The sequence below is a fragment of the Hemicordylus capensis genome, chromosome 13 (genome assembly GCF_027244095.1).
Source record: "Hemicordylus capensis ecotype Gifberg chromosome 13, rHemCap1.1.pri, whole genome shotgun sequence".
NCBI lineage: Eukaryota > Metazoa > Chordata > Lepidosauria > Squamata > Cordylidae > Hemicordylus > Hemicordylus capensis.
This window is the reverse complement of record NC_069669.1, coordinates 5,129,413-5,153,173: the sequence shown is the minus strand read 5'-3', so window position 1 is coordinate 5,153,173 and position 23,761 is coordinate 5,129,413. Positions and strand designations below refer to the sequence as shown.

Below are 23,761 nucleotides of genomic sequence, written 5' to 3'. Positions count from 1 at the left end.
TGTTCGTTCAGGGCTGAATTTTTTGTGGTGGCTGGATTTTTTTTTTTAACCCAGAGGTTCAGCAGGGCGGGCACAGGGTGGCTGGAGGAGCCCCCCCCCCCGGCCATTTGGAGCACCCTCCAGACCTTGGAGGCCACAGACCAGAGCCCCCAAGGTCCAGGAGTTAAAGCGTCTCTGCATCTACTGCAGGGGTTCCTAAAGCTCAAGTCCCCAGCTGTTGTTGTACTACAACTCCTATCATCCCCAGCCACAATGGCCAAAGTTGGAAGTTGTAGTCCAGCAACAGCTAGGGACAGCCTTAACTGAGACACACTGCAAGAACCCCAAATGAAGCCAGACCCTTGATCTATCTTGTCGACACAGACTGGCAGCAGCTTCTCCAAGGTTTCAGTCAGGAGCCTTTCCCAGCCCTACCTGGAGATGCTGCCAGGGATTGGACCCGGGACCTTCTGCATGCAAAACTGCTGCCCACACTTTTTGGAAGAGACTTCTTGAGAGTATTTATAATGATGAAAGGAGACCAGGCTCCCAGCAACACAACCAGTCACTTGACAACAGGACGACACTGAACCAGACCAGCAAAGCCACAGAGCACAGCTCGGTCTCCCTAGAGTCAATGGGAGGACAGTTAAGATCTTGGCATCTGAAAGAGCCACGCACAATAGCAGCAACCCAAAGTCCCAGGAAGAAGGTGCAGAGTAGAATTGTGCATGAAATGAATTTTTCAATTTATTTCAATTCACATTCCAAAATCTGTTTTGAACTCTGGTGTGAAAATTCGATTCAAATCGAATTTGAATCAATTTGACCCTGTTTTGCCGCCTTTTAAAACTAATTGGGGCCTGAATTGTTTTTAAAAGGTACCCAACGGCTCTCGGAGCAAATTAAAACCAAATTTTGAAAATTTGGTTTTAATTTGAATCAAATTGCCCTTTCAGGGGTAATTCGATTCAAATTTAAATCATTCGAATCACCCAGATTGAAGCTGAATCAATTTGAATTCGATCGATTTGCACATCCCTGGTGCAGAGCCTGGACCGGGATTCGTGCCTGGTCTGAGCCTTTGCATTCCCACTCCTGGAGCAAGTCCAGACGCTTGGAAAAAGTCTGAGTTCCATACAAACTCTACATGAAGAAAATCCAGATGCTACAACTCAATGCCTTGCTAAAAATCCAGCCAGTTTGCCTCCACTTTGCACTTCTGTAAGCTGAGGTCCAGTGACTAGTGGAAGCCCTGCTGAGCCACTGCTGACAGTGGAGATGTCTTAGGGAGTTTCACTATTCTTTTTCTGCCTGACAGTCTAGAAATAGCAATAGCAATAGCACTTACATTTATATACCGCTCTATAGCCGGAGCTCTCTAAGCGGTTTACAATGATTTTTAGCATATTGCCCCCAACACTTTTGGAGATTATTATTAACACCACCACCACACTGGAAAGCCTAGACGATGAGGAAGCTGTGCCTGTCCAAAGAGTTACAGAGAATGGCATTAGCGGAAAGGGGTTTGCTGTTCCTGATTCCAAAGGCTGACGGACATCTTCAGAAGCAAGACCCAGCTCCACCCAGACGGGCGCTGAGACTGGTGTAATTGAAACTGATCGCCCACCTCTGAAAGCCAGCACCTTCTATTCAGGCTGGGCCATGTCTGGGGGTAGGGCAAGATGTCACCCAGCCAGTCTCCTCTGACATAGGAAGCTGCCGTATACTGAGTCAGGCCCTCGGCCCATCTAGCTCAGTACTGTCTGCGCTGGCTGGCAGAGTTTCCAGAGTTTCCGGCAGGCGTCTCTCCCAGCCCCAACCTGGAGGTACTGCCAGGGATCGAACCTGGGACTTTCCATGCAAAGCAGATGATCTGCTACTGAGCGATGGCCCCCCCCCGCCCCCCCGGCTTCCTTGAAACTGTGACCCGAGAAATAGAAGCGCCCCTCGCAGGGCACCCACAGAGGGCTTTTTGGCAGAAAGGCGCATCAGAGTCTGCCGCCTTCTTGCATTCACGTTGCCGGAGTCCAATCCAAGCACTGTTTACACAGCTGCCTCCCATTTCTACCTCCACCCCACTGGTCGAGGGTCCAGATCTACCTCTCCCCGCTTCCCAGCCCGCTGGCTGCACACGGCTCAGGCAAGCCCCACATGGCTTTGATTAAGGGGGCCTTTTGGAGCTTGGATTACAGAGCCGTGACCCCACCTAGCAGAAACACGACTCCTTGCCTCTGCCAGGATTCAGGGGGAGGCTGCCCCAGGGAGGCAGGCAGGCAGGCGTCTTCCCTGCCCTTGCGGCTCAGCACCTTGTCAGGAAAGGCTCAGCTATGGCTTTTCTGGGATGCCGCCCAAAGCAGCACATGAACACCTCCTCATGGCAGCAGCCCCAACCAGTAGCGTGCCAGTTGCTCATCTTGCGGCCCTGACTCCCTCCCGAAGACTCAAACTGGCTTGTTTTGGGGGGTGGGGTGGGGGCGGGCAAACTAATCTGACCTCACAAGAGCGGCAGGGGAGCCTGGCTCAGTGGCGCACCCATGGCCGACCCTCTTCTGCTTTGCATGCACAAGGTCCCAGCTTCAGTCTTCAGCTCAGAGGACGCCCCTCTGCCCAAGAGCCGGAGAGCAGGCAGGACTAGACGAGACTGGCCAGTGACTGACCAGTCAGACCATGGGTCCATCTCGCTCAGTATTGTCTGCCCAGACGGGCAGCAGCTTCCCCAAGGTTGCAGTCAGGAGTCTCTCTCAGCCCTATCTTGGAGATGCTGCCAGGGAGGGGACTGGGAACCTAGATGCTCTTTCCAGAGCGGCCCCCTCCCCTCAGGGGAATATCTTCCAGTGCTCACACTTCTGGTCTCCCATTCATATGCAACCAGGGCGGACCCTGCTTAGCTAAGGGGACCAGTCGTGCTTGCTACCATGAGGCCAGCTCTCCTCTAATCCCCAGCTTGCACAACCAAGGCCAACGGGTGGACTCCCCTGTTCCAGTCTCCGCTGCGGGCAGGCAGCTGACGTTCTGCCCATCCTCTGTGGGTCTGGAGCAAGGTGGATGGCTCTGTGGGCAGCCCAGAGGAAAAGCCAGAGCAGGGCTGGGCTCCATGGACTGGCGCTACTCCCCACAGGGATGCCCTGACCCACTGAAAGGGCCCATTGTCATCCTCCCAGCAGACTTTTTGAATTAACGTCCCAAATTCCTGCGAAAACTGCTGCCGAGCAAATATTTTCCTTATGAGCCACGTGGATTTTCCAACCGCACCAGGGCGGGAGATGAAAGTGCTGCCATTACCAGGGGGTGGGGGGCAGGGAGGGAGGAGGAAAGGAAGAGCCGGCAGCCGTTCTCTTGGGCCAGGCCTCTGCGAAAGGAACCTGCATCCCAGCAACCTGGGGACACAGCAGCATAGGAAGCTGCCGCACACCAAGCCAGACCCTCGGTCCATCTTGCCCAGAACTGTCTCCACCGGGGCTGCTCAACTTCGGCCCTCCTGCAGATGATGGCCTACAACTCCCACAGTCCCTGGCTACTGGCCGCTCTGGCTAGGGATGATGGGAGTTGTAGTCCAAAAACAGCCGGGGGGTGGGGAGTTGAGCAGGTCTGGTCTCCAAGGTTTCAGGCAGGAGTCTCTCCCAGCCCTGCCTGGTGGAGATGCTACCCGTGATTGAACCTGGGACCTTCTGCACGAGCATCTGAGCCAGCTGCACAACAGAGGCCACTGGAGCGCATGATTCCCTGGGCACATGGAGCAGCAAGGAGCACTCATATAGGTCAGATGCCTCCTGTTGATCTCCGCAAACAAAGGGTAGCTTAGAGCAGGGTTTCTTAACCTTGGGCCCCCGGAAGTTGTTGGACTACAACTCCCACCATCCCCAGACATGGCCTTTGTGGCTGAGGATGATGGGAGTTGTAGTCCAAAAACATCTGGGGGCCCAAGGTTAAGAAACTCTGGCTTAGCGCAGGGGTTCCCAACCGTGAAAGGTACTGTCCAGCCAGATACGTTTGGACTGCAATTCCCATGACAGGAACACAGGAAGCTATCTTATACCAAGTCGCATGCTTGGTCCATCTTGCTCAATATTGTCCACACCGGGGCTGCTCAACTTCGGCCGTCTTGCAGATGTTGGCCTACAATTCCCATAATCCCTGGCTATTGGCCACTGTGGCTGGGGATTATGGGAAGTGTAGTTCAAAAACAGCTGGGGGGGAGGGGCCTAGGTTGAACAGGCCTGCTCTACCAGCTGTACCTGAAGATGTTGCTGGGGAGTGAACCTGGGGTCCTCTGCATGCGAGCAGATGCTCTTCCACTGAGCTATGGACCCATCCCTTACGGGGAATATCTTAAGCAGACAGCGCTCATATGAACCCATTCAAATGTAAACCAAGGCAGACCCTGCTGAGCAGAGGAGAAAATTCGTGCTTTGTTACCAAAGGGCCAGTTCTCCTCCCCAACAGGGGGCATGTCCAGCTGGATTCCTAGTACAATGTAGTCAAGGAGACTCCTGATGGGGGCGGCAGCCAGTCCAGGGTCAGAGCCCTCCAGAGAATCACACAGGACGGCAAAGCCCCCCCCAACAACCACAAAAAAACAGGAAGCACCCACTAAAATGTCAGCAAAAAGGAGACCACATCTCAAGATGCTTCAGAATGTATGTGGCCCTTTTAATATCTGTAGATATTGTAGGTCCGTGTTTCAGCCCCAAGGCTTCCTTCAGGGGAAGTTACGTACCAGAGATCTCTGAATGTTCACTGCTTGTTAGCTTCGATCCATTGCACCCCCAAAGACACCCCCCCGCCGCGGTCTCAGAGCGCAGACTGGCCAAGACCCCAAAGCAGGCACAGGGAGGACAAAGCTCCCCGCCAAACACACACATATACATGAGAGAGAGAGAGAGAAGGCCAGATGCACCCACAGGAAGGAGCATGCAGGCAACCACACATGCAAAGGCTGCCAAATCTTTGAGGCTGACTCAGCGCCGGGGAAGGATCTCAAAAACCCCCGAAATGGAACCACAATCCCACTTGTTCTCAAAGCCAGCCAGTCAGCAGGGCTGGAAAAGCAGCAGCAGGGCTCCAGGCAGAAGCCACTGCAGGCACCCCAGAGCAGAGAGAGAGGCCAGGAGGTGGGTGCTTGCCTGGAGAAGTCCATTCTGTGGCCTGCCAACATAGGGGTGTGTGTGTGTGTCCCCGAGGGTGACCACTGGTCCATCTAGCTCAACACTGTCTGCACAGACTGGCAGCAGCATCTCCAAGGCTGCAGGCAGGAGTCTCTCTCAACACTATCTTGGAGATGCTTCCAGAGAGGGAACTTGGCACCTTCTACATGCAAGCAAGAGACGAAGGCATGCCCTCTTTCCTGCCGTTGCTCCCCTGCAACTGGTATTTAGAGGTATTTAATCTTGCCTCTGATCCTGAAGGTGGCCTATATTAGCCATCAGACCAGTAGCCATTGATAGGCCTGTCCTCCATGAATTCGTCCAAGCCCCTTTTAAAGCCATCCAAGCTGGTGGCCATCACCACATCCTTTTCAGAGAATTCCATAGATAAGTGAAAACCTTGGGTCCCCAGATGTTGTTGGACTACAACCCCCACTGTCCCCTACATTTGACCATTGTGGCTGGGGATGATGGGAGTTATAGTCGAACATACGACAAATACAAACTTGACGGTTATTTATATACCGCTTTTCAACAAAAGTTCCCAAAGCAGTTTACAGAGTGATAGATAGATAGATAGATAGATAGATAGATAGATAGATAGATAGATAGATAGATAGATAGGCTCCATGTCACCAAAGAGCTCACAATCTAAAAAAGAAACATCAGATAGACACCAGCAACAGCCACTGTGCTGGGGATGGATAGGACCAGTTGCTCTCCCCCTGTTAAATAAAGAGGATCACCATTAAAAGGGGCCTCTTTGCACAGTTAGCAGGAGACCAACTACATCTAAGGGCCCGACGCTGGGGAATGCTGCCACAGATTAATGACGTGCTACCTTAAAAGCTACTTCCTTTTAAGGGTTTAGAGATACGTTCATGGAGGGCAGGTCTATCAATGGCTACTCGTCTGGTGGCTATAAGCCATCTCCAGCCTCCAAGGCAAGATCAGGGGAGCAACAGCAGGGCATGCCCTCAGTAGGCCTTGAACCCAATCCAGCAAGGCTGTTCTGATGTTCTTGTGTCAGTCCTAAATTTCTTGGCCCTCCGTTTCACGGGGCGACCCCCTGCAAACCAGTATGGTGAATCCAACAGGGCAAAGAGCATCCAGCCAGTAGACTCAAAAGCCAAGCCCAGTCGGCGTGCAAGAGGGCCTGAGCAAGCCCGAAAGGCCCCAAGGTGGGCACCAGGTGAGTCTCCCTACGGGACCTTCAGTCTATCAATGGCTACTAGTCCAATGTGGCTACAGGCCACCTCCAGCCTCAGGGGCACGATGCCTCTCAATACCAGTCGCAGGGCAGCAACAGAGGAGAGCGGGCAGGCCCTCATCTCCTCCCTGTGGGCTCTCCAGAGGCCTCTGTGGGGCACAGGATGCTGGACTAGATGGGCCTTGTGGGGGGCAGATCTAGCAGGGCTGCTCCTAGCAGGGCACATGCTCTTCTTCGGCCAAGCCTCCACGGCTCCTCACTGATGCTGCCGTTGCCACGTGAAGTGTAGTTCTGCAAGCAAGCAGGGGCATCTCCCTGGGTCCTCAGGAAGTCATCAGGGATGGCGACATCCTCCCCCCACCCCACCCCAGCTTTCACCATTTGGTGAACTTTTATTTTTGAATAAGTTTTAAATTTAAAAACCCGCGTCGTTCTCCGCTTCCTTGGTATCGGCACACTGCCCTGCACCCCCACCCACCCCCATCTGTTGCCCTGGTGCTGGAGAGCATCCCTCCCTCTGGTGCTGTTAGTTTAGAAACAAATCCAAGTAAAGGTTGCTGGAATTTCTGCTCTTCAAACAGTCCTCCCTTTTCTTTTCTTTTTTTCTTGGTTCAGTTTCCTTTGGGTACGCCCAGCCTCTGGTTCGTGGCAGGCTGGCCTCTTGCCTCTGCCTTGAGTCTCTTGATCTGCATCAAAGCAGGAGCTCAGCAGATACAAGAGCCTTGGGCAGGGTGCCATTTTCCCTCCAGAGGGGCACAGGAGCCTGCCTTGCTTTGGAGCAAAAGTGTGTGTGTGTGTGTGTGTGTGTGTGTGTGTGTGTGTGTGTGTGTGTGTGTGTGTGTTGGGGGGGGTTGTCACTGCAGCCTCCTCAGCCCAAATTGTCCTCCACCCTTGCAGCATCAGAGAAAGCCTGAACTGGATTTTCAAGCCTGACTCCCAGCAGGTTGCTCTAATTGCTGCAGATGATTAACAGCAACCACAGCAGCAAGCTGGACAAACTTGTTTGGAGAGCGAGAGGCCAGGATTCTGCCCAGCTCTCCAGCTCCCGGTGCCCCAAAGAAGGGCCCCTCCCCATCTAAGCTGTCCCTGCTGGGCTTGGCCTGCCCTCCCTCTCTCTCTCTCTATTTTTGTTTGTTTATTGCAATTTTCACAACAGAGGAAAGTAAGAAGTGCCCCCCACCCACGAAGAATATGTATCAGAATCAGTGTTTTTTAGCTTGCTCAGAAATGATGGTGGGGATGGGGGCCATAGCTCAATGATGGAGCATCTATCTATTTTTTATTATTATTATTTACATTTTATATCCCCTCTTCCTCCAAGGAGCCCAGAGCGGTGTACTACATACTTGAGTTTCTCTTTCACAATAACCCTGTGAAGTAGGTTAGGCTGAGAGAGAAGTGACCGGCCCAGAGTCACCCAGCAAGTCTCATGGCTGAAGGGGGATTTGAACTCGGGTCTCCCTGGTCCTAGTCCAGCACTCTCACCACTATACCACACTGGCGCTCCAGGCTGTGCATGCAGAAGAAGGTTCCAGGTTCAATCCCTGGCAGCCTCTCCAGCGGGACTGGGAAAGACTCTTGCCTTAAACCTTGAAGAGCTGCTGCCCGTCAGGGCGGACAAGGCTGAGCTAGATCATGGGCCAACTCAGTATAAGGCAGCTTCCTCTCTATGTCTCTGTGATTTGGCATTAGGGACAGGCCAAAGGGGAAGATCGTGCCCAGAGGCAGCCCATCAGTTGTCTGGGGGAAGGAAGGCTGAGCTCAATGGACCTACCCTGGGCCACCTGAGGCAGCAAGGCCATTCTCCAGCATTGGAGATTGACAGGAAAAGGGTTGCACCCCCATAATGCTGGCATGGCCACAACGCTGGAGTACACAAACCATGACACGTAGCAAAATGCGGCATTTATTTCAACTTCCCCACCAAATTTCCAATATTTTCCCCAAAACACTCACTTCTTGGGAGCGGCGGAGGGGGGGGGAGAACCACACTTCCCCGAAATGGTAGATCTCTAGAGGTGCACACAGAGCCACCTTTCATGTCTCTGACCCTTCACTGACAGTTTATAAATCTGTCCAGCACCAGCTGCTCCCGTCTGGCTCTTTTCAAGGCTCCCCACAGCAACAGCAGCCACGGCTAGGGCTGCTTCCGGCCCCTGTTTCGGCACAAGCCCTCCTGGAAGGCGGGGAGGAGAGCTGGTCTTGCGGTAAAGTAAAGGTAAAGTGTGCCATCCAGTCAATATCGACTCCTGCCGCCCACAGAGCCCCGTGATTGTCTTTGATAGAATACAGGAGGAGTTGACCATCGCCTCCTCCCACGCAGTATGAGAGGATGCCTTTCAGCATCTTCCTATATCACTGCTGCCCAATATCGTAGCAGTGGGGATTCGAACCGGCAACCTTCTGCTTGCTAGTCAAGCATTTCCTCGCTGAGCCACTTAAGGTGACTGGTGGTAGCAAGCATGAATTGTCCTCTTTGCTAAGCAGGGTCTGCCCTGGTTGCATTTGAATTGGAGACTACATGTGTGAGCACTGTAAGATATTCCCCTTAGGGGATGGGAGAGCACCGGCCTGCTTGCATGCAGAAGGTTCCAAGTTCCCTCCCTGGAACATCTCCAAGATAGGACAAGATTTTTTTTTTAATAGGACATTTCTTTAATTGAACCAACAAACTACCAAAGCATACAGTACGTTGCCAAGATAGGGTAGAGAGAGACTCCTGCCCGCAACCTTGGAGAAGCTGCTGCCAGTCTGTGCCGACAATACTGAGCTAGATGGACCCATGGTCTGACTCAGTCTATGGCAGCTTCCTATGTGCCCTGTGCCCATTCCCCACCCCTTCCCCCAGGGTCCAGTTTGAGAGCAGCGGTTCCCAACCCTGGGTCTCTAGATGTTTGACTTCAACTCCCATCATCCCCAGTCACAGAGGCCAAAGTGCAACAACTCTGGATGGATGTTGCATCCAAAACGTGTTGCATTCAAGAGCATAACGAAACATCTGCCTCCTTGCACCATGAAGTCAGCTGTAGCGTTTCACAAGGAAGCGGGGCAATGAAGGGCAAACTCTGCAAGCTGAGTAGGGACGCAAAGCAGGCGCCGACCTTGCAAGAGAGAGCCCCACCCACCAAACCCCGCACCCAAGGCCTCACCCTCTGGGGCAGCCTCCCCCCGCCCCTCCAGCCCAGAGATCACCTGGACCTCATTTAACAGGATTAAAGGAGAGGAGGGGAGGGGCTGGAGGAGGAACAAGGGGGGCTTGGAGCCTGGAGTGGCAGCAGCAGAGGGGCCAGCAAGGGGGCTGGGTCCTCTTTCCCCTCGCCCTCCCGGCAGGGCAAGCCTCAACTAGCAGGGTAGTGAATGAAGCCTGCCAGCCTACCTCCAGCCCCAGGGCTCTGTCTGCTGGGATTCCCACCGCCCCAAGCTGATCCGGAAAAGCAGTGGTGTGGCTGGGGGGGGGCACTTCATTACACACTCCCCAAAGCAAACAGAGACTAGCAGGGGGCTTCTCTTCAGCATTCACAGACTGGCGGATTCACCGTCCCCATTTGCACCCACTCCCTTGCAGGGGGGAGTTTCAGGCAATGGCTCTTTCTTGTCCCCCTTTCGGAAAGGGCGTTGGCCAAAAGGACTGGGACTCCTCCAGTGTGGCCCTTTGATCTGGCACCTGGAAAGGGTCAGGCCTGCCCCCCCTCCCCAAATCTCAACTCCCAACCACATCCCCCCAACTGCATCTGGTCGCCTTTACCCCTTCGGAACCCCTTTGCCTGTCCCCTGCACCCTTCCCCACTGCTTCTCACCCCACTGCCATATCCAGAACAAACAACAACTTTGTTTATCGGCCACCCCATAACAACAGTTCTCTGGGTGGCTGCAAGCAAGAGAAGAGGCAGCTCCTGCTAACCGGTGGGGGGGCACCTTTGAGAGTGCCGATGCTCTTATATTTAGGCAACTTATATAATTTATATATAATCTGCCTAAACTATACTATAAACTAGATAGCTGCCTGAACTATATACTGCCTATGCATGTGTGTGTGTATGCATCCCTGCAGAGGCTCTTGCTGGTCTTTCTCTTTTGGGATGGTAAAGCCCCTTTGAACATAGGCAGCTGCCTTCTACCCAGTCAGACCCTTGGTCCATCTTGCTCAGTATTGTCTACACAGACTGGCAGCGGCTTCTCCAAGGTTGCAGGAGTCCCCCAGCCCTATCCTGGAGATGCTGCCAGGGAGGGAACTTTGGGACCTCTTGCATCCAAGCCTGCAGATGCTCTTCCCAGAGCGGCTCCATCCCCTGAGGGGAGTATCAGGCAGTGCTCACCCTTCTAGTCTCCCATTCATATGCAACCAGGGTGGACCCTGCTTAGCAAAGGGGACCATTCAGGCTTGCATTCTTGGGCCGGGGATCTATTAGCTTCTCATTCCTTTTGCTATGGAAACAGCTGGGGAACCTTTAGTTGAAAAGCACACGATACATGATCTCCACCTTCCTCCTCTGGTTCCCTGAGGCGGCTCACTCTGGGCCCAGCGTTCAGCTTCAGCAGGAGGATGCCAAGCCCCAAGGCGGCCCCATCACCGCCTCTGCACAACAGAGTGTCAGTGGAGCAAGTCCCACGGCAGGCCGAGTGGCTGGTTACAGCCCCAGCCACCCTGCTAGGCTAGGAAGGGGAAGATTGCAAGAGCCAATCTTGCGGGGGACACAGCATGGCTCTGCATCTGGTGGCCCTTCTCTGGGGCCACCAGGAAGCAGGACCCAAAGCCCCCTGAGGGACAGCAAACAGGTGTCCGTCCACCCCTCCACCCCGGAGTCCTCAGGGGAGCAGCTGGTTCCACACAGTCCCAAATCCCTCCCTGGCAGCAGCTGTGCCTCAAGAGTGGGGAGCGGAGCAGCCTGAAGGGGGAGAAGGCGGAAAATGTGGGCCTGGGGCAGCCTCCATCCCTCCCTCCTCCTGAGCCCGCAGAGAGGTGCCCAAGGGAGGCGGCCCCGCCCGGCTTGGGGTCTTGGGGCCCCTCTCCGCAGAGCCACCCACGGGCTGCCCAGCAGGTCTTGCAGCAGAGGCTCCTGCCCAAGGACCCCAAGGAGGAGACACAGCAGCAGGCCCTCTGCCATGAGCGGAGCCTCCCTCCCACCCAGTGGGGCTCTTGCCCCTGGCGTCCAGGGCCGCCACACCCTCTGGGGGCCCCCATCTCCTCTGTAGACCGTCCCGGGTGGCGTGGTCACTGCTGGCCCCCCTGCACTGCACTGGGTGGGCAGCCGAGTGTGACTGTGACCTGAGCAGGGCGCTCCAGAGACAGAGGGCGGAGCGGAGAAAGGAAACGGTGGGACGACGGGAATGGTTGAACGGTGTGTTGAAATGTTTCTGTTCCTGCATATTTGCATGAATATACGCCACATGTTAAATATACTTAACTTGCAGGGGGAGTGGGGCCTCCATCGGCCTTTAGGTCCGAGCCCCAAATTTGCCTAAGTGCACCTCTGCTCCCACCCATGGCCTGTTGCAGGCGCAGGCGCACACACACACACACTCGCCACATCTTGATCAGCAGCCCCTGCTTCCTTCCCAAACCACTTGGCTTTGCCCATCTCAGACCCCCAGCGCCTGCTACTGATTAACTAGAAAGAAGGGGAAATGGTTCAAGTTTGCTTCTGTTTTCTGGGGCGATCCTGGTGTGTGTGTGTGCACATGCGCACACACACACACACACACACACACTTACACAAAACCCTGCAGGGATGCAAAGCTAGCTGCTGCTTCCCCTGCCCCCCACAAGCCCAGAGCAGGATGCAAGCAGACTCAGCACCCCCCCCCCGCGCGCACACCCCTGCTCTGCATCTCTGCTCATGCGAGAGGCTCCTGTGTGTCTGAGCCCCAAAGGAGGTCGCTCTGGACCCGGCTGGGCTGCGCAGGCTGCCGGGAAGGAGGGAGCCAAGCAGAGCCTCACAAAGGGACCCGAGTGCAGCGTCCCAGCGGTAAGACCAGCCGCTTCAGCAGTTTTGCCCAGGCCTGGCAGGGCTCGGGTGTGCGCTGAAAGGCCCCCCACACACACACACACCCCGTCTCTATGTGCGCCGCTGTCTTCCCTGTTTGTTCTGCCGCAGCCTCCAGAGAGGCACACAAATGCCCTGGAGGATGTGCCCCATTGTGTTCTGGGGAAAGGGCTGTGGAGGTGCCCCCACCACCACCCCCAGGGTCGCAGGGGAGGCCGGCGGCTGGCTTGGCAACTCCCAGGGCAGAGAGAGAGAGAGAAAGAGAAGCCCCCAGCGCTTGCAGCCCCCAGCCGAGGAAGGGGTCGCCGCCCTCTCCCATCTCCAAGGCAACGGCACAGCTCTGCCATCAGCACGGTCCAAGCCAGCAGAGACCTCCTGCAGAAGGGTCAGGCCAGGGCTGCTCCACCAGCCCTCCTCCAGCTGTTTCTGGACTACAACTCCCACCATCCCCAGTCACAGTGGCCAATAGTTGGGGATGATGGGAGCGGTAGGCCAAGTTCTGCAGGAGGGTCGAAGTTGAACAGCCCTGCTCCAGGCACACAGTGGCGCGCACACACACGCGCCAAACGCTTGCTGTACGCAAGAGCACCAGCAGGCAACACAAAACCTGAACTGGAGCTGCCATTAAGAAACCCCCCATGGCTCTAGTCCTCATTGGGCCAGAGCTCAGTAGCAGGGCACATACTCTGCATGCAGAAGCTCCCAGGTTCGAGGATCTCCAGCACCACAGAGGGAATATCAGCGTGTCTCTCTCCCTTCCCCTCTCCCTCCCCACCCCTGCTTGGGGAGCTGCTGCCCCTCCAAGGAGAGAAGACTGGACCAATTGCCAGACTGCATTAAGGCAGATCCCCACATGCAACTGCTAAACTCAGAAAGCGTCAGCTAAGGACGGGGAACTCACAGCCCTGCTGGATCAGGCCCATGGAGGCCCATCTAGTCCAGCATCCTGTTTCGCACAGGGGCCCACCAGATGACGCTGGAAGCCTACAGGCAGGAGTTGAGGGCATGCCCTCTCTCTTGCTGTTGCTCCCCTGCAACTGGTCACACCACGAGCGTGGCTGATCGGCGGAGGTTGCTCCCTCCCCGTTACAAGGGGGTTGGGGAAAGCAGACATGCAGAACCTCTGGGGACCTCCTCCTCAATTTGCACCAGCAGGAGGGAGCTTTGCAGGGGGAGTCGGGAGCTCGCCTTGCTCCTCCCCAGCCTCAAGGCTGGGGAGTACGACAGATCCAACTTATCTGCTGAGGCCAGCCTGGCACTGGACAGCGTCTCCAAGCAAGCACCCCCCCACCCCAGAGTCTCCCAAGCAACAAGGCCTTCCCTCTGCCACCCACCAGCTGACACACAGCCCCCAGCTCCAGTATGCACTTCATTAAAGGCTCCTCCGTTCCCAGGGCTGCCTTGGGAACCAGTCAGCAAGCCCTGCTCATTGAGCAGAGCGGCGCCTTTTTAAAGTGGTGATTCGCTTTATGGAGCAGGGGGAGAGCCACTGGCCCTATCCATCCCCAGCACAGCATCCCTCCGGTGGCTGTTGCTGGTGTCTCTCCTGTGCTTTGTTGGGTTGTTTTTTTTCTTTTAAAAGAATGTGAGCTCTTTGGGGACAGAGAGCCATCTTATTTATTTATTTATAGCTATGTAAACCGCTTTGGGAACTTTTGTTGAAAAGTGGTATATAAAGAATCATTGCATCGCCCGCTGGCCACCGAGCGTGGCGTCCACAGCAGCTTGCCACCGGCCACATCACCTTGTGTTTCATGGCAAGCTGCCACCACCCCTACCCCTGAGAAAGCCGCCCCCAGGAGCAAACCTTCCACCACGGAAGGAACAAGAGAAGGCAAGGGTTTTGCCCATCTTTCCTCCCCAGCAGCAAGAAGAGGCAGGCTGGCAGCCAGCCGGCCAAGGAGGAAAGCGAAGCTTCAGGTACCCTCCCCTATGCCTAGGATCACCTCCTGTGCCCCATTTCTCTGGGGGCCCCAGCACCAGAGAGCAGGGGGGTGACTAGCAGGGAAAGGGCCCTTGCAGTCCTCCCCCCATGTGTGGAATATACCCTCCCAGGGATGAGCACCAGGAGCCACGTTGAATGCCTTCCCACCCTGGCCAAAGACCATTCCGTCCATCTTGCTGCTTTCAAGTATTCAGCCCTCTCTCAGATTCTGCCCTAGCAGCTGCTTTTGACAGTTTCGGCCTTGGTGCTTTGGTATTGTTCTAATTCTCCCATTGCATTTGGTCTGAAAAGCAGGGAGAATGTTTTAAACCAATGGGTGGGGGGAAGGGGGGCCTTGGATGATGCACCTGGGGAGCTGGCACGCCTAGGTAGAGGCCGGCCAAGGCAGAGCCTGGGGTTGCCAAGGAACAGGGCATTTTGGTTCCCCCTCTGGGGGCTCCCTTAGGCTGCAGTTGGGATTTGGCAGAAGGTGGCGGGTGGGGCGGGGGGGAGAGAGACCCACATTTCACACTTTCAGCTCCAAGAAAGCATCCCAAGTCCTAGGGTGGCCATATCCTGGCTTTCCAAATCCAGGTTCCTGATTTGCAAATTATGTAAATTGGCTTGAAAATACTTTTTGAGCAGAATAGTGTTTGTACGTTTCGCTCCATAACTCTGCTTCTCCAATGGCTTGCACTTAGCTTTTTAATTTTTTTTAATTAAAGTTGAAATCCGGGCAAGTTTGGGTGGGCAAAGCAATCTGGGTGAGATGCTTAAAATCCGGGTGAAACCTGAAATTCCAGGGGGGCACGGCAACTCTACTCTGAGCACAGTCTGCCGTTTCCAAGAGCTTTAAGTAAAGGAATCTGGATTCAGAACAATCCTCCTGCCGGATCGTGTTGCTGGCTAAAAGAGTCTCTCCTGCTTGCGGGGGTGGGAGGCGTGGCTGCGTAGGCAGAACGATGCTCCCTACCCCTCCCCAAGACAGCTCCCCTTGCCTGCCTGCTGCCCTCCAACTCTGCCTCCCCCCACCCCACTGCCCTCGCTTTTTATCAGGTCAGACTCAGATACAAAACAGCACCCTCCAAAGCCCCAGCGACACCACGCAGATAAGGGAGGCACACACAGGCCACATTCCTCCAGCAGAGATAAAGGCCCCCAGCCAAAATAAGCCAGGCAGTCTGGAATCAATTTTCTCCCTTGCCGTATTCTGGAAGGAACAGAAAGCAAAGCAAAGAAAAGCAGCTGCCTCTCCTCCTGCCGGTTCACGTAAGCCGGCTGTGACTGGGAAGGGGCGCTGGGACCTGGCCTCCCTCCTGCTGCTGCACTTGCAAAAGGTGTCCTGGGTGAAAATATATCCCCTAAAACAGGAGCAGGCAAACGTGGCCCTTCAGCTATGGTTGAACTACAACTCCCACCATCCCCAGTCACAACTGTGGCTGGGCACGATGCAAGTTATAGTTAAACTATTGCTGGAGGGCCAAGTTTGCCCACCACTACCCTAAGAAGGTGCTAGTCTGCAGAAATGGCCAACAGCCCACCTGCCCATTTGGGACTCTGGAAAGGGCCTGTGGAAAAACTGGAAGGAAAAGAGAGAGCCAACTCTCTTCTCAGCCTGGCCGCCCCGAAGCGACTCTGACTTGCCACAAGCCACCACCAGAGCTATCGACAACACGCCTGTCTCAAAAGTTCACAGATGATCCCACCAGGCCTCCAGGGTCTTCATGATCCCAACTGGGACAGGCAGGCCCACCTCCTAACCTCTGCCCCAGGACCGGAATCTTGACCACCACCACGTTTCCTTAGGACGCTGTGCATGCTTGACTCCTACTGGCCCAGGATCATAAGAACAGAAGAATAGCCCTGCTGGATCAGGCCCAAGAAGGCCCATCTAGTCCAGCATCCTGTTTCACACGGTGGCCCACCAGATGCCGCTGGAAGCCACAGGCAGGAGATGAGGGCATGCCCTCTCTCCTGCTTTTACTCCCCTGCAACTGGTACGCAGAGGCATCCTGGCTTTGAGGCTGGAGGTGGCCTATAGCCCTCCGACTAGTAGCTGTTGATAGACCTCTCCTCCATGAAGTTATCCAAGCCCCTCTTAAAGTCATCCAGGTTGTTGGCTGTCACCACATCTAGTGGCAGAGAATTCCACAAGTTGATTATGCGTTGTGTGAAAAAGTACATCCATTTGTTGGTCCTAGATTTCCCGGCAATCAATTTCATGGGATGACCCCTGGTACTAGTGTTGTGTGAGAGGGAAAAGAATTTCTCTCTCTCCACTTTCTCCACACCATGCATGATTTTATAGACCTCTATCATGTCTCCCCACAGCCGTCTTTTTTCTAAACCAAATAGCCCCAGGTGTTGTAGCCTTGCCTCATAAGAAAGGTGCTCTAGGCCCCTGATCATCTTGGTTGCCCTCTTCTGCACCTTTTCCAGTTCTACAATGTCCTTTTTTAGATGTGGTGACCAGAATTGTACGCAGTACTCCAGGTGTGGTCGCACCATCATTTTGTATATGGGCATTATAATATTAGCCGTTTTATTTTCAATCCCCTTCCTAATGATCCCTAGCATGGAATTGGCCTTTTTCACAGCTGCCACGCATTGAGTCGATACTTTCAACGAGCTGTCCACCACGACCCCAAGATCCCACTCCTGGTCAGTCACCGACAGCTCAGATCCCGTCAGATTCTAAGAAAATAGACCCGCTCTCTGGGGCAGCGGTAGCCCACACAAACGAACAGCAGAGAGCACAGCGGGGCCAGGGAGAGAGGTCCAGGGAGAGAGGTCCAGTGGGGCTGGCCCCAGCCTTTCCGCTGCGGCTTCCTCACTTATCTTTGCTACCGAACTGAGCAGGAAGCAGGCCAAAGCGGAGATCAGCTGAGCAGATCCCACACGTGCAAAGCCAAGAGAGCAGATCCTCTCTTTCCTTCCTCCTCCTCCAACACGCACGTGCACACACACACACAGAGCAATTCCAGCATTGAAACGGGTTCCCCCCAACCACACCCCAGTCCCTGAAATTTCTGCCCTCAGGGATCTTACCTGGGGGATGAATCCAGGGTGATGGAGGCCAACGAGCTGCCGAAAGACCGTGTGTCCCAAAGGCGGACTTCGCGCTCTCTCACCTGGAAGAGAGGCAGAGCACCCATCGCTTAGGCCAGGGGTTCTGCCATAGGAACATAGGAAGCTGCCATAGACTGAGTAAGACCATTGGTCTATCTCGCTCAGTATTGTCTTCACAGACTGGCAGCGGCTTCTCCAAGGTTGCAGGCGGGAATCTCTTTCAGCCCTATCTTTTTGGAGATGCTGCCAGGGAGGGAACTGGGAACCTTCTGCTCTTCCCAGAGCAGCGGCTCCATCCCCGGAGGGAAATATCTCACAGTGCTCACACTTCTAGTCTCCCATTCATATGCAACCAGGGTAGACCCTGCTTAGCTAAGGGGACCAGTCATGCTTGCTACCACAAGACCAGCTCTCCTCTCTGAAATCCTTCAGCCACTGTGGATGGGGATTATGGGGATGGAAGTCCAACATCTGGGACCCAAGTTTCAGAACCCTTGTTTTACGGTGAGGATTGTTAGGTACGTGGCATGCACAATGGCCATGCTGCTCTCGACCAGAAGAGTGTCCCCCACCCCACCCCGCAGACCAGCAGTGGCCAGCCAGAGGCCTCCTGGAAGTCCATAAGCAAGGCAGCTGCTTTCATCTCCTGTTGCTCCTCAGCAGATAGCATTCCTTTGGCATACTGCTCCTGAACATGGAGGTTCTACATAGCTATGACACCTAGTAGCCATGGAGTCCTCTTCCCTTCCATCCCCATTGAAAGCCATCTGAGTCAGGGATCGTCACCACACCTTGTGGGAGTTCCACAAGTCCATTATGTGCTAGGCAAAGACATGCTTTCACCCCTCTTGAATAAGAGGAGAGATGGTTTTGTGGTAGCCAGCATGAATTGTCCCCTTTGCTAAGCAGGGTCTGCCCTGGTTGCATTTGAATGGGAGACTGCATGTGTCAGCACTGTAAGATGGGTCCGCTCTCGGAAAAGCACCTGCCTGCCTGCATGCAGAAGGTTCCAAGTTCCCTCCCTGGCAGCATCTCCAAGATAGGGCTGAGCGAGATTCCTGCCTGCAACCTGGGAGAAGCCGCTGCCGGTCTGTGAAGACAATACTGAGCTAGATGGACCAAGAGTCTGACTCAGTAGAAGGCAGCTTCCTATGTTCCTAAGAGCATCACTCGAGGAGGCAGGTTCCTGACCAAGGAGCTTATAATTTAAACACAGATTTGAGGGGCAGGGGAGAGTCTCAGTCAAAGGGAACCAGAGATGAATGCACTCAGAGACAAGCTCTTCGCTGTGCTTCAGTTTCTTTTCAGTTCAGGGCAATGACTAAGGAGCTAGTCCTCATCCTTAATGGAGTCAGCTCTGGGTCCTGAGATGGCAGCAAAACTGCCCAACATCCTCAGGACAGGACTTCTGGGTTTTCCAAGCCCCCACAGCAGGGTCCTTCACTCCCCCCACCCGCCCCACAGCCCAGTGGCCAATAGTCTTTGCCTCCTTCATAACAGAGGCATGGTGTCGTACCTGGTTGAATCCCACGGAGAGAAGGTAGCCTTCGGCATTCACCCAGAGAATCCGGGAGTCCTTGCCATTCTCATGTGCTACAACGCTCTGAAAGAGAGATGGGGAATAGCATCAAGAGCTGCGGAGGGGGGTGTTGGGGAGAGAAACGGTTTGCTGGGGGCAGGGGAGGAGATCTGCTCCTATAGCTAGTGCTTGGGAAGCAAGCAGCAGCCTCCCACCCACTGCCTGTCTCTTTCCAGGAACTATGGATCTGGACCTCCTGCCCCACATTTGGGGGATCCCAGCTGCAGAGGGTCTTGGATGATATGGATTATCTGGACCCTTTTCAATCTGGCTTCCGCCCCGAGTATGGGACTGAGACTGCCTTGGTCGCTCTAGTGGATGACCTACGCCGGGAACTAGACAGGGGGAGTGCGTCCCTGTTGGTTCTGCTGGACCTCTTGGCGGCGTTCGATACCATCGGCCATGGTATCCTTCTGGGCCGCCTCTTGAGTATGGGGATCGGAGGCACTGTGTTGCAGTGGTTCCAGTCCTTTCTTGAGGGGAGGGTCCAGAAGGTGGTGCTGGGGGACTGCTGCTCGTTGGCTTGTGGGGTCCCGCAGGGTTCGGTCTTGTCCCCCATGCTGTTTAACATCTACATGAAACCGCTGGGAGAGGCCATCTGGGGACTTGGACTGAGTTGTCAGCAATATGCGGATGACACTCAGCTCTATCTCTCCTTGTCACCTGATCCTAGGGAGGCGGTGGATGTCCTGAATCGGGGGCTGGAGGCTGTGATGGGTTGGATGTGGGCTAATAAACTGAAATTGAATCGGGACAAGACGGAGGTACTGTTGGTCAGCAGGAAAGCCAATCGGGATGAGGAGATTTTACCGGTTCTGGATGGGGTTGCACTCCCCTTGAAGGAGCAATTACGCAGCTTGGGGGTACTACTGGACCCAGCTCTGCTTTTGGAAGCTCAGGTGGAGACAGTGGCCAGGGGTGCCTTTGCACGGCTTCGGCTAGTGCGCCAGCTGCATCCCTTTCTTAGTCAGACCATGGTCCAACTGAAATACAGACTGGTCCCAGGATCACCCACTTCATGGCTTCATGTCCCAGTGGGAATTTGAACCTGCATCTGCCCCACCCTAGTCCAACTCTAAAACCCAGGGCTGTGCAAGTCTGAGCCTCCTGCAGATAACAGGACTACAACTCCTATCATCCCTATTGGCCACTGCAGCTGGGGATGATAGGCGCTGTAGTCCAACAACAGGGGCAGCCCTGACCACTACACCATTCTGGCTCTAGTTCAGGCTGCCAGTGGGGCTTTGCCAGTGGGGCAGGGGGGCAAAGAGGCTAGAGTGGGCCCAGGCCTCTCAACACAAGGCCCTTCCCTAGATTTTTGCAAGGAGACAGAGGGCAGGCACCCCGGCTTCACACGGCCAGCTCTGCCTCCATCTGGGTCCGTTCTTCTGAGGACGGCCGCTGTTCCTCCTCACTCCCCGCCAAGTTTTAAGGCGTGCTGCACCAACCGAGGTTCCAGCAGAGCCTCTTTGGGTCCACGTTACCAGGAGGAAAGAATGCCTCAAATGCAAATTGCAGCTGCTGCCGGGATAGGAAAGGTAGCCGGCCAATTCCACACACTCCCGCTCACCCCCACAAGTAGAGCGATGATGGCCAAAGTCAACAAGTCGGATTCCACAGCCCGCCCACCCCCCACTCCGCTTGAAGAAAAGGGAGACAGGCTGCATAGCAACAGGGGCGGCCCCAGACACCTGCACACCTGAGCCTCCGAAGGCAAAGGGGGGGGGGAGCTGCCCCTGCCCTCCAAAGTGCAAAGCATGCAGTGGGAGGGGCTGGTCAGCCATCTAGCAGGGGAGGGAGAAAGAGGCCCAGCCAGACAGCTGGAGGCAGACCCAGTGAGGAAGCTGCCGCCTGCAGAGTCAGGCCCTTGGCCAAGCTAGCCCAGAATGCTCAGCTCCAGCTGGCAGCAGCTCTCCAGACTTCCCCCAGCCTTACTCTTGAGAGCATTTAGACTGGAGTTCCTGCCAAGGACTGATCTACCAACAGAGATGTGAAGGTCTGCGGGGCGAGGGGCGCTGGAAAAACTCTTTTTTTCTTCCCTGGGGTGGGGAATCTTTGTTTTTTTCTATTTCCCCCCAAGGCTTCACACATCTATCTACCACTAATGATGAACACAGGAAGCTGCCTTTTACTGAGTCAGACCACCGGTCCACCTAAGGCATGATCAAGGACACTGACCGGCAGCAGCTCTACAAAATCTCTGTCTCCGGCAGAGAGAAGAGGCTCTCAGCCCTGCCTGGAGGTGTTTGTCAGGGGCCTGAGGCTCTCCCACTCGCTAGGGTCCCTCCCCACTGTTTAAAAGGGGGGGAGTGTTTGAGAGTGGGGGGGGTCACTTCCCAAGGCCTTGTGCACGCATCAATTCTGCCCCACTCTCACCTCACTGGTCAGACAGCTTTTTGAAACTCAAAGACCTGCCCCACATTTTGGACCAGAGGGAACCGTGGGGCGAGGAGACCCACAGCAGCAGCAAGCAGCGGCCCCCCTTTCAGACTCCGGAAGGGCCTTTGCCAGCCTCCAGCCAGCAACGGGACACAACCCACAAGTGGCATCTTCTTAAAAAGACTTAAGAACATGAGAAAAATCCTGCTGGATCAGGCCCAAGGAAGCCTATCTAGTCCAGCATCCTGTTCCCCACAGTGGCCCACCACCAGATGCCTCTGGGAAGCCCACAGGCAAGAGAAGATGAGGGCCTGCCCGCTCTCCTGCTGTTGCTCCCCTGCAGCTGGGGTTGAGAGGCATCCCGCCTCTGAGGCTGGAGGGGACTAGCAGCCATGGATAGACCTGTCCTCCACGGACTGATCTAAAACCCTCTTAAAGCCATCCAGGCTGCTGGCAGTCACTGCATCCTGGGGCAGAGAGTTCCGACAGAGAGAGAGAGAGAAAGTGTGTGTAGGGGAAACAGAGGCAGCCTTCCAACGTCTCCTGCCCCCCCTCCTGCTTCACCCCCCAGCCTCCCCTCGCTGCCACCCCAAAGCCAGGACCCCTGGCTGAGTTCCCCCACCCCCAGAAAGGTCACTGGCTGCCAGCAGTTCCACACTGGAGGAGGAGGACGCAGCAGTGGCTGGTCTTCCGCATCTGGTGCAGATGCGTCTCCGCATCTCAGCCAAAGGAGTGCCAGGAAAGCTCTGGCTGTCCCCGGCTGAAGGAGCGCAGAAGATGCAAGGGACAGGAGCAGGGGGGGGCGCATCTAGGGTGCAGCCAACCACAAGTGGGAAACCCTCCCTCTGAGGGGGGGAGGGGTTGCATCAAGGAGCAGCAGCTCACGGCAGGGTTGCTGCCCCCACAGAAGATGCAAGGTGCATCCCCCCCCGCTCGTCCCCCCTCCCCTGGCCTCAAAACAGATGTCTGGCTGTGCTCCAAGCCAACCCGGGGGGGTGTGCTCCTGCAGAGGAGGGAGATGCCGGCAGGCGCTGAGGTGGTGACACAGGGAGAACCTCCAGTGTTGGAGAGAGCTCAGAGCCCTGGGTGTGTGTGTCGGCTTCCCAGGGTGCATGTAAAAACAAACAAACAAACACAAACACAAACACAGAGTGTTGTCTTGCTGCAACATTTGCACAACCCATCTACCAGAGCTGGGAGTGCTACTCACAGACCCCACACAAGCCATGACCCCTCCTTCAACTCTGGGGGGGGGGGCACCCGCTACTGCTGCAACACTGGCGCTCTCCTTGGGGTTGGGGTCTCCCTCTCCCCCCCCCACCCAACAGCCAACCCGCTCCTATATCCCAGCAGGCCCCAGGGCAGACGGCAGGAGGAGGAGGAGTGCCTCGTCTTCCTCCACCGATAGCAGGGACAGAAATGAGGCTCCCCCCCCCAGAAGGGTGGCAGGCCCCCCAGCTGTGGGGAGCAGGAGGGGGAGGAGCACCTCTGGGCTACCTGACCTCACAGTGGCCCCACAGACCAACCCCTGAGGGTGAGCAGCGGGGGGGGGGGGGAAGAGAGGACACGCGCTGCAGCTGTTGCCAGGGAATGCCTGGAATGAGGTCCCAGCTGCCAGTGGCTCCCAGTTCGAGGTGCCCCCAGCGCCCCCCCCGCCCCTGCCTGGAGGAAAAAACAAAGGCAGAGCAGCCCCCACTGGGGGAGATGGGAGCCAGCCAGAGCCAGCAGCACCTGAGGAGGGGAGGACACCCCCCCGCCCCTGCCCCAGCCTAGCAGGCTTCTCCGGAAAGCAGAGCTGGTCTGGGGGCAGCAAGCATGACTTGTCCCTTGGGCTAAGCAGGGTCTGCCCTGGCTGCATCTGAATGGGAGCCAACACAGTCATAGGCAAGCTCTTCCCCTCAGGGGAGGGGGCCGCTCTGGGAAAAGAGCACCTGCTTCCTGCTCGCATGCAGAAGGTGCCCAGTCCCCTCCCTGGCAGCATCTCCCAGATAGGGCTGAGAGAGACTCCCGCCTGCAACCACCTTGGAGAAGCCGCTGCCGCCGGTCTGTGTGTAGGCAATCCGGAGCGGGATGGACCAAGGGTCTGACTCAGTAGAGGGCAGCTTCCGAGGTTCCTATGGATGCTGCAGGGCCTGCAGGCTGGCTGGCCAGTCGTCAGGTAGAGCCAGGTGGTCAACCGCGCAGCTCTACCAAACGGCCTGCTGGCAGCACAGCTCTCGTCAATGCCAAGCCTCCCCTTCTCTGCCACCAGCAATCCTGGACCACGTCAACGCGTCATTTCAATTACTGAAATAGACCTTTTTTTAAACTCCCTTTTCACAAATGGGCCAGGAAATTGAAGGAAGAGAGAAGAAAATAAGAGGGCAGCTTCTGGAGGGGGACCTGCCACACACACACACACACACACACTCACACACACACACACAACCCCGCAGAAAAGGGGGACAATGACACCCCCCTCCAAACCATCCAGGTCACACCATAGCTTGG

At 55.6% G+C, this 23,761-nt stretch overlaps 1 protein-coding gene across 3 annotated transcripts in view; it reads right to left on the bottom strand.

Annotated features, from left to right (window-relative positions):
* CORO7 (coronin 7) overlaps window positions 1-23,761 on the bottom strand; it is an 87,303-nt gene that overhangs the window by 45,248 nt on the left and 18,294 nt on the right. For all 3 annotated transcript variants that reach the window (XM_053276026.1, XM_053276025.1, XM_053276024.1), the window contains exons 8-9: window positions 18,830-18,916; window positions 17,293-17,375 (exon numbers count right to left, since the gene is read on the bottom strand). In XM_053276026.1, coding sequence (XP_053132001.1) covers window positions 17,293-17,375; window positions 18,830-18,916 — 170 coding nt within the window. The remainder of the gene's footprint in view (window positions 1-17,292; window positions 17,376-18,829; window positions 18,917-23,761) is intronic.